Below are 10,298 nucleotides of genomic sequence, written 5' to 3'. Positions count from 1 at the left end.
GGGCAGATCAGATCCCTGTAGTTTTTTGGGTTGGGTTGGGTTGGGTTGGGTTGGGTTGGGTTGGGTTGGGTTGGCTTGGGTTGGGTTGGGTTGGGTTGGGTTGGGTTGGCTTGGGTTGGGTTGGGTTGGGTTGGGTTGGGTTGGGTTGGGTTGGGTTGCGTTGCGTTGGGTTGGGTTGGGTTGGGTTGGGTTGGGTTGGGTTGGGTTGCGTTGGGTTGGGTTGGGTTGGGTTGGGTTGGGTTGGGTTGGGTTGGGTTGGGTTGGGTTGGGTTGGGTTTTTTACCTCGGAGTGAGTCTGGAGTCACCTCCAAGCCCATGGCCCTCCACTCCTCACCGCTCCCTGCTCCTAGAGAATATCTTAATCATATTGAACAGCCAGGATGGCTTGGGCCAGGGTGTTTGCCAGGGAGATGGTGAGAAGGGAACACTGTGGTAGTGGAGTCAACAGAACTTGCCAGTTGATTGCGTGAAAGTGTGCGAAAGAGAAAGAACACCCCAGCTACGTGAGCAGCAGTGACTTGTCCAAACACAGAGTCATGGAGTGCCTTTTTTTATCACTCAGCACCAGTGCCTGGCATGTTATACGCGCTTGATAAATATTGTCTAATAAAGGAATGAGCCTCCGTGCAAACCACGTGTTCTGTACTGTGGGGGGTAAAGCTTCCAGTGAGGCAGAAGTGGGTAAGTGGGAAATCTGGGTTCTAGTTCTGTGTCCCTTTATGATCTGGGAAAGGTCCCTGCTTCTATAGGGAACTTATCTGTACTGGAGGATTTGCCTCAATCTCCAGGGGATTTTTTTTCCTCCCTCGGAATTTGACTAATCACTGAGGCAGTCAAGCGTGGGAAGTGTCCCTGGGAGGGGCCTGACCCCCATCACCAGCCCTCACCTTGGTACTGAAAGACATCGTGTGTGTTCAAGGGCACGCCACCGAACATCTGCTCCACCTGGCTGTCGCTCATGGAATCCACGGTCTGTGTCTTCACGTCGAACCTGCAGGAAGGCGGTGAAGAGACAGGTGCTCAGGTGCTGAGCAGGAGCGGGGGGGGGGGGGGGGGGGGGGGGGGCGGCGCGGATGGCGCCCCGGGTCCCACTGCCGCAGTCGCCGAGACTCTCACCTCCAGAAGCGCTGCCGGCTGAAGAGCAGCACCTTACCGCCGCTGCGCGGGAGGGCCCCAGTGATCTGGGTCACCTCCGGGCCCAGGCCCAGCTTGTCCAGACGCCGCGGGCCGAGCACCGACGCGCCTGTGTACACCCACACCTGGCGCCCTGCGGGGGAGAACCACATGGGTCCAGGGGCAGGGAGGGGACACACCTTGTCCTCGAATGTCAAGAGAAAGAACCCAGCGAGACCTTTCCGCGCCCGACTGGCCGGCAGTCTGGGCGCCCAAGGAGTAGAACCAACCGCTCTGTGGGGCGGTGGGTGGGGACGCTGAAGAGCTACTAAATTGCACCTGCCAGAAGGGGGCGCCTGTTTCTAATCCCATAAAACGTTTCCGGATTCTACTCTGTATCTGTGGTACCTCCCAGATTGGCAAGGATGAGGATGGTGGGGGCGGGGGAGGAGAGTGGAGAAAACTAACCAGCGAAGAAGAAAATCTTCTTGGTGAGCGGATCCTCAAAGGCGGAGTCCAGCTTGCGGGGCAATGCAGGCCACTTGCTGGTGATAAGGAAGGGGCCCTGCACCCTGCGCCCTTGGTTCTCAGAGAACTGCCAGTACTTGCTGGGTATGAGAGAAGGGACCAGAGGGGCACTGAACTTTGGACCGAAAGCCAGTGGGTGAAGAGGAGCAGGCAGGTCCCTCCTCCGAGTCCCCTTCCCAGCCACACATCTCTGCCCCCTCACCCATCCTTGAAGAGATGCAGAAGATTCCCAATCTCCGCAATGGCGTCGAAAATTTTCACTTTGCATACATCGTCTGCTGGATCCAAAGACACTGTAGGGGCCTCAGAAGGGCCAGCAGTGGGGAGACCCGTGGGGCCAGCTGAAGGGGGGCCTGTGGGGCCAGCGGTGGGGGGGCGGGGGGGAGGCCCAGTAGTGCAGACCGTGGGCTGGGATTTAGGTGTGGCGGTGGTTGGAGGTCGTGGTTCAGGTTCAGGGCGAGGACCTAAAAAGAGATACTGGATGACATGTCCTCTGTTGCTGCATACATCTGTGCTAGTGGAAGATACACTCCCCCAAAATGCATCAGCGAGGCCCCTGGCACTCACTCTCCTCACTTTAGATGTTGGAACCGACCTTCCCCCACTCAAGGGCTGATTTTTGTTCATACATTCACCTTTCATTCCAATCATGCTTATCTAATCCCTGGGCTATGTAGGGCTCAGCCAGGCCCTATGAGCAAAGACATGCAGGAGCTGCACCCCTCTCCAGGCTAGTGGGAAAGAAGTGGGTTTTGAGCACTCAAACTGAGAGGCAAACTTGGTGCTAACGGCTTTATAAAGTCACATTAGCTCGCTTGACTTGAAAAAAAAAAATCAGGTAGATTCTTTACTATCCCCATTTTTAAATCGAGGGAATAATAATAATGATCATAAGTGATGATAACCACACAAATACTAAACACTTACATGATGCTTAGTATACGTCAGACATTATTGTAAGTCACTGCAACCTCCTAACAACCCTACGAGGTGGGTAACATTATTAGCCCAATTTCACAGGTGTGAAAATTGAGGGGTGAACAAATCACAGGTCACCTAGCCAGGAAGTGGCTGCACTGGCTTTGGAACCCACACCTGTCTCACTCTAGACTCTGGGCTCTTTATCATCATCTCCAAGCACTGACTAGACAGCAATTGGACCCACTGACCCCAGGCTCTCCCGCAAATAAATGTTGAGGTCCCCACTTTCCTGATCCCCATTTCTCCATTCTCCGAACTATGCCAAAGCACCGCCCTTTCTTCCATCCCTGCCCATTAACCTCACCATACAGGTACTGGATGCCCTTCACATCGTCCTCATGCAGGGGGGGCCCTTCCGTGAAGCTGTACATGGGGTACATGAGTGCTTCTGGCACCGACGAGTGATCCAAACCCAGGGCGTGGCCGAACTCATGGGCTGCCACAAGGAACAGGCTGTATCCTGGAGGGAAATGAGATGTGAGCCCAGCTGAGCACCCAGCCTGACCATCCTTCCCCCAGCACGGCTGCCCCCAACCTCGGAACCCTGACCACCTTACCTCGGTCGGAGCAGAAGCCCCACTTCTTGTCTCTGTCAAAGTTCGAGGTGGTGGCGCACCAGAGGTGCCTGTCTGCGCGGCCCTCGCTGGTGCATGTCGTGTACTCCTGGCCCAGGAAAATAAAGGGGAAGACACAGGCCTCCCCCGCAGAGTTGCCACCGGTCACCATCAAGTCAACTGGAGAGACAAAGGGCCCTGGATGAGCCAGGTGAGTGGGCCCAACAAGGGGCCAGAGGCTGGCCTGCAAGAGCTAAATAATCCTGGTGTCCTATTTTATTTACTTACTTATTCATTTATGAGAGAGCACGTGTGCATGCATTTGGAGGAATGGATGGGAGAATGAGTGTGTGTGTGTGTGTGTGTGTGTGTGTGTGTGTGAGAGAGAGAGAGAGAGAGAGAGAGAGAGAGAGAGAGAGAGAGAGAGAGAATCTTAGCAGGCTCCACGCCCAGCTGGGGGTGGAGGGGCGGTGGCGACACAGGGCTCTTGACCTGAGCCGCAATGGAGTCGGCTGCTCAGCAGACTGAGGAACCCGCGGGCGCCCTCTGGTGTCTTTTTTTTTTAAGCCTAGGGTGCTGGGGACACAGCGAGACCTGGCTAGGCTGGTAGGCAGAGCCTGCGGACCTGAGACTAAGGGAGAGGAAGCTGTCTGGGCTAAAAGGCCAAGACACGGGAATGCGGCAGGGGACGTGGAAGTCAGGGGGAGGGGATGGGATCGTGGACAGAGACACGGTGATCCTGAGGACCAGCGAAGAGGGGAGAGACACACGGATTGGTTGGAAGAGCCACGTTTCGGGACCAATGCGGAACTAGGGGCCGGGGCTGAATCTGATAGGCGGGGCAGAGGTACCTCGGGTTGGGCAGAACCCATAGAGCTGGTCCTTGTCATAGTTGGCCGTGGTGGCGCACCAGCGGTAGCCATCCGAGCGACCCTCCGTGGTGCAGGAGGAGTAGGAGCGGCCGTCAAAGATGAACGGAAACACGCAGGGCTTGCCTTCTCCATTGCCGTCCTCGGTGTAGAGTCCTGCGGAGACCCACACAATTGGGGGGGGGGGGTGGTGAGCAAGTTTATTGACCCACAGACCACCTGTCATACTCCATCCCTCCTAACCCCATTTCACAGGAGGGAACCTGGGCCCAGAAAACAGGAGAGTCACTTGCAGGCCACACAGCACTAGTGGCAAAGCCAGGATTAAAACCCGGGGTTCTGGCCCTCGAGGCCGGTGGCAGCCCCTCAGCCCCGCTTCGACCCCGCGCTCACTCTCGCTAGGGCAGAAGCCGAACCGGCCGTCGGTGTCGAAATCCGCGGTGGTGCCACACCAGGGCAGCTCGTCCGAGCGGCCGTCCGTGGTGCAGGTGGAGTAGGAGCGGCCCTCGAAGGTGAAAGGGAAGTGGCAGGGGGCGCCGTCTGCGTTTCCGAAGTAGGTCGGAACCACTGCGGGAGAAGGGGGAGCCGGTCAGGGCGGCCGGCGACGGGGTGTGAGAAGAGAAGGGAAGGATGGCCGGGCCGGCTCCGGATCTCACCTACGCCCTTGCCCAGAGTCCACAATTCCTCATCGTCGAAGTGGGAGTCTCCCTGAATGCCCGGGCCGGGAGGAAAAGCGTGTGCCAGGAGCCCGTCCTTCCCATCGAAGGGATACCCATCTCCGTGCTCTGGAGAAGCAGGTGCAGAAGAAGGGAGTTGGCCGAGTGCAGTTGTGCAGCCTGTGCGCTGCCCAAGGGCGCGGCGCGATCCCGCCTACAGCCGCGGTCCGAGCCCTGCGTCCCCGCACTGCGCCGTGTCGGGCAGGAGGGGGCGCATAAAGCCGGCGGCTGCCGGGGCTGCAGGGACAGGCGAGACAAAGCGGGGTCCAGTGCCCGCTCTCCTCTCTCCGTGGTCCTCCCTCCCCTGTCGCCGTCCGAGAACCGCTCCCCCCGGCCTCCCCCTTCTCGCCTTCTCACCCCTAACACCAAACTGGATGACGATGTCTGCCTGGAGCCCGTACACGCGCGTGAAGGTGAGTGGCGTCACTGCGCTCCAGAGCGCGAAGGCGCGGGCAAAGGCGTCGTCGATCACGTCGCGCGGCAAGTCTTCCGAGTAGTTTTGGATCCTGTAGGTGAAAGGCAACAGGATAGAGGTCCGAAGTGAGGCGGGAGCCGGGGCCGTAGCGACACCCGGTGTCTCAGGGACTTCAGCAAGCGCGATGTTCCCTGCGTTCCACGTTCTCGTGTACAAAGCACTTTCAGAAGCGTTTTTCTCTTGGGACGCACACAGGGGCCCTGGCAGGAAGACTCCGACTGCGAGGCCCACTTCCCTGAAGGAGACACAGAGGCTCAGAGGTGGAGCCACCTGTCCCAGGGGTCGGTCTGAGGGACGAAGTCGCCGCAGGCGGGGGGTCTGGCCCTCCCATCCGCCTCCCCTGCCTCCTCCACCCCTCCGCGCACCAGTACGTGATGTTGTAGTGCTTCCACTTGAGGTCGCCCTCAAAGGTCTGGAATTTGCCCAGGTCTGGGACACCGCAGCGCGGGGCCCGTATGGCCTCCAGGGTGGTTCTGTCCAGCTCGCCGGTCTCAGGCAGAGCCAGGCGCCTCTGGAGAAGCCGCAGCGCCCGACTCAGGGACTCCTCGTTGTCACTCAGCTCGGCCACATGAGTATAGCCATAGCGAAACAGATATTCCTGTGGATGGAAGGGCAGAGACCTTCCTGACTTCTTCTCAGCCTTACCCTGCCAGAATTCCATCCTCCAGGCACTCGGGGACTGTCAAGTCTCCGGGACTTGGTACTCTGGATCCCAGGGCTTGTGCCCAGCCACGAACTCCTCCCCTGTAGACATCCTCATCCCCTTCCCACCCGTGGATGCCCCTGGCCCAGCCTACCTCAGGGCTTCCTAGTCTTTACTCCTGGTCACCCCCAGTCCCTCCCCACTCCAGAACCCTCCAAAGCATCATCACCCCCAACATGTCCCATGGCCCAACTAGGAAACCCGTATTAGCCATTCTTGGCCATCACTGTCCAGAGCTTCCACGGGACCTCGAGGGCCTGATCCCAGATACCCCTGTTCTCAGACATGACCATCACCCTCAACTTGCCCCATAGTATCTCCTCGGAAGCCTCATGGCCTCCCTGAGACTCCTGGCCAGCCCTCCCCAACTACATCCTGGGATATTAGCCTACCTCTGCCAGCTGCCTGTCCGTGAGATTCGTTTTCAGGTCTCCTGGGAAGACCACAAGGGTGGGCTTGTGTGGTCTGGGAGCGGCGGCGCAGCAGCCCAGCACCAGGAGCACCAGGGCCAGGGGCTGCCTGGGGCTCATGGTGAAGGTGGCGGTGTCTAGCCGCAGCTGTCCTTGTGGGGGCTTTAAGCAGGCGCTAGGAACTGTATCAGTAACCCCGCCCCTCCCTGCCAGGCGGGGGCTGACTCAGGGGATGAGGTGTGTTTGGGGGGGCAGCCCCAGCATGAGCAGGCAAACAGAGGGCTTACACCACCTCCTCCTCTCCCCACTGCCCACAGTCCCATTGCCAAGTCAGGCAGGACCCCAGACCCACAGGAAACCACAGGCCTACAGGGGAAGGGTTGGGTTTTGCAAAATGCAGAGCTTATGAGAACTGAATGAAAGCAAGGGAGGGGAGCTGGAGGACTCCCTGCGCTCTGTGTCTGATGGCCCGGAGTGGTCAGCCTCAGGGAAGGGGATGGAAGATTCCCCAAGGTCTCTTCCTGAACCCAGTGATTTCCCCCTTCCTAGTCAGACCCCATCTATGGTCCCCTCCCCACACTGCTATGCTCTGTCTGCTTTTCTCCTCCCTTGAAGCCTTTCTTGGTGGATGACGGGAGGCTCCTTTCCCGGCCCCACCTGACGGAGAGGGACTGACGGAGGGGAGGGGACAAAGGGGGGGGCTTTGTCCCTAAATTGATGTGAGGATAAAATGAGACCAAATACCTACAGTGTTTACTCCAGTGTACCTGAGAGTCCTCGTTCATGGCCTTGGTTGCTTTTAATCATGTGGGCGAAGACCGTGATTCCAGCTTAGAATAGGGAGACTGCGGTCTTGGGCTCTAATCTGCCATGTGACCTACAACAAATATCTTCCTCCTTCTGGGTTTTGGATTCTTCAACTGCAACATGGCAGAGAGGGGCTGATCTCGGGGAGCCCCTTCGGTTCTCCAGCCCTTCTCCAGGAGCCCAAGCTCCAGCCCACTTGTCACCCCTCTGAGTCCCTCCCTCTCTTCTTCCCAGCCAGCCGTGGGGGGAAAGGATCTGTGTTTGCCTTCCCCCAGGCATCCCTTGGGAAGGGCAAAAGTCACAGTCCAATAGGCTGGATTTAAAAGGCTCACTATGTGCCAGGCATTTTCTTATTTATCTAATAAATGAGTCTGCGAGATGAGGACCTTTCGTTTCCCTTATAGGAAAACTGAAGCTTGAAAGTTCACTAATTAATGAGCATCCGCTTTGGAGTCATGCAGCTCTGGTTTTCAGGCCCTGCTCTGCCATTTCCCAGTTGTGTCACCTTGGGCAAGTCATTTCACCTCCAAGTCATAATAATAACAACGTATTTCTGGAGATTCGCTGTGTAGACTACTGTGAGGAGTTCCTTGTAAGCATCTCATTTCATCCCCACCACCATCTGCGAGGTAGATTTAATAGTACCCCCTCCTATTTTTCAAAGAGGACACTGAGGCTCAGAGCAGTTAAGGAACTTACCCATGACCACACAGCGAGTTAACTCACAGAACCAGGATTTAAGCCTATGGCTGTCTGGTTCTGAAGTCTTTCATATTTATCACCATTTACAGGGAACCAACATGGCCGGGAGAGGCAGGAGGAAGGAGAAACCTCAAACCCGGCACCTTCTCCCTTAATTCCCTGCACCCACAGAAGAACAGAGCCAGGCTCAAGCCTTTGGGGAATCATGGGCTAGGACAGGGGACCCAGGGGAACTATATTCCAGATTTGAGAGTTCAAGGTCATTGAGCAATATCATTTGAGAGATGGAAATAAAGAGACCCTCCAATCTAGGGGCTCTTCGTCTGGTGGCAGACGCAAACTTTGGGAGAATCCATGAACCACCCCCAGCTTGCCACCAGTTGTACAAAATATGTCATATCTATGTATGCATGTCGTGTTTCTCACATTTAACACTACCGACATTTGGGGCCCGATTATTCTTTGTTTTGAGGGTCTGTTCAGTGCGTCGTGGGGTGCTTAGTAGCATCCTCAGCCTCTACCCACGAGAGGCCAGTAGCACCTCCCCCTGCCAGTTGTGACAACCAGAAATGTTGCCAAACATTGCCAAATGTCCCTGGAGTGGGTGGGAGGGGCAAAAACACCGCCAGCTGAGAGCACTGATGTATGTTGATTTTTTTTTATATATAAAGCGTTCAAAGTGTTTATCATATCATACTCAAACCATTGATGATGATCCTCAAATCTTTAAAGACCATTTACTTGAGTATTTGTTGAGTTTTTATGGGCCAAACATTGTGCTAAGAATTTGGGGACGCTGTAGTGACCAAAATAGTTTGTCACTGTGCTAATGGAACTGAATCCAGTACAGGAGAAATTAAATGAATAAGTAATCACCAGAGAGACAACCATCACAAGAGGGAAGTGTACTAATCTACTCCAACTACCTCCATCATATAGATGAGGAAACTGACGCCCAGAGTAGAGAATTGATGGACCTCTCTTAGGTAGCAGAGCGAGCCAGGGACGGCATGGGCGGGACAGTAAGGGGTGGTAGCTATGAGCCTGCCCTCCGGAGCCAGGCTGCTTAAGTTCCAATCTCGGCTCTGGCACCAACTTGCTATGTGATCTGGGCGACTGACATAACTTGTCAGTGCCTCAGTTTCCCCATCTGTAAAACAAGGGTGATGATAGTGCTCACCTCATGGGGTTGTAAGGAGCAAATGAGTTAACAGATAATAAAGTGTCTGGCACATGGTAATAAGGGCTTGCTGCTACTTTAATTCTCATGGCCTTTAGGCCAGCTGGCTGTTTTGACCAAACTGGGGGTGTAGGGGGAGACAGGAAGAGGGCACCTAGCCAGGAACCTCTGGCTTGGCTCCTGGAGTTAATCCAAACAAGAACCCTTCGTTCCTCACCCCCTCCCAGCTTCCTCCTTTACCTCCTAGCTTCCCAGCCCCCATCAAGAGGAACTTGGGAGAACTTGGCTTTCAACACAGCAATGGCAGGAAGTGGTTCTGGTTACCACATCCCCTTCCCCACTTCCCCCAGCCCCTCCTTCTGATACTGCAAGTTTAGCCAAGGTCCTGAGAGAGGAGGCAGAGGGCAGGATGTTCCTCCAGGTGGGCACCCCTTGACCCTGACCCTTGACCCTGACCCAAGTCAGAGCTTGGACTCTAAGTCCCTCCTCCAGACATAGGCCCCATAAGATGGGGAGGGGGCTGACCCCGGAGCCCTGACTCACCAGCTGGATGACACAGCCCTGCAGGCTGCTGTTAGTAACACTAGGCCCCCAGACTGGGGTCAGCCTCACGAGGGGAGGAACCTCTCCCCCGATTTAGGATGGGGAATTCCAGCTCTGTTCCTCCTGAACCTGCCAGAGAAGGGAGGGGCAGCCAGGCCCGAGATGCCCTGGCAGGAAGTGGGAAAGACACTTCTGTCTGGGATGAAGCAGCAAGGTGTGTATCCTGCAAGACGCGCCCCAGGGAAGAGCATCACCCAAGCCCCGCCCCCACCCACACTAGCCCCGAGGGGTGGCAATCACCGGGTCGACTCCTCTAGGCCTTAATAATAATCTCATGCCTCCCCCCTCTCCCATCTCTAGTCATCTCCTCCAAAAGGAAGCCATATGGTATAGACTTCAGAATCAGACCTCCTGGGTTCAAATTCCAGCTCCTACTGCATCTGGCTATGTGACCTTAGGCTAGTCACTTTGCCTCTCTGTGCCTCCATGGCCTCATCTGTAAAATGAGGGAGAACAGGCCTCACTCAAAAGGTTGTGGTGAGGATTAAGTGATAGTATACACTGCAAGTTTTTAGCGCACAGGAGGCACACACACCAAAAATAATGTTAGCTGTCATGATTCTGCTATTTTAATGCTCTCTCTGCTACGAATTAGGATTCACAAACCTCCTTCACTGGTGAGGAATCTGTGAGGCACAGGGAGTTGCCCAGAGCACA

General features: G+C 56.0%; 1 protein-coding gene across 1 annotated transcript in view; it reads right to left on the bottom strand.

Moving 5' to 3' along the window:
• The window catches only part of MMP9 (matrix metallopeptidase 9), a 7,491-nt gene extending 957 nt beyond the window's left edge, over positions 1 to 6,534 (bottom strand). The window contains exons 1-12 of the mRNA XM_029917657.1: positions 6,332 to 6,534; positions 5,602 to 5,834; positions 5,119 to 5,267; positions 4,702 to 4,830; positions 4,439 to 4,612; positions 4,028 to 4,201; positions 3,180 to 3,356; positions 2,927 to 3,082; positions 1,844 to 2,105; positions 1,582 to 1,721; positions 1,117 to 1,267; positions 888 to 991 (exon numbers count right to left, since the gene is read on the bottom strand). Of these exons, the coding sequence (XP_029773517.1) occupies positions 888 to 991; positions 1,117 to 1,267; positions 1,582 to 1,721; positions 1,844 to 2,105; positions 2,927 to 3,082; positions 3,180 to 3,356; positions 4,028 to 4,201; positions 4,439 to 4,612; positions 4,702 to 4,830; positions 5,119 to 5,267; positions 5,602 to 5,834; positions 6,332 to 6,469 (1,987 nt within the window). The 5' untranslated portion in view covers positions 6,470 to 6,534. The remainder of the gene's footprint in view (positions 1 to 887; positions 992 to 1,116; positions 1,268 to 1,581; positions 1,722 to 1,843; positions 2,106 to 2,926; positions 3,083 to 3,179; positions 3,357 to 4,027; positions 4,202 to 4,438; positions 4,613 to 4,701; positions 4,831 to 5,118; positions 5,268 to 5,601; positions 5,835 to 6,331) is intronic.
• Positions 6,535 to 10,298: the final 3,764 nt, after the last annotated feature.

This window comes from Suricata suricatta, chromosome 12 (assembly GCF_006229205.1).
Source record: "Suricata suricatta isolate VVHF042 chromosome 12, meerkat_22Aug2017_6uvM2_HiC, whole genome shotgun sequence".
In the NCBI taxonomy this organism is placed as follows: domain Eukaryota; kingdom Metazoa; phylum Chordata; class Mammalia; order Carnivora; family Herpestidae; genus Suricata; species Suricata suricatta.
Note: the sequence above shows the minus strand (reverse complement) of the source record. Positions and strands in the feature narration are given on the sequence as shown.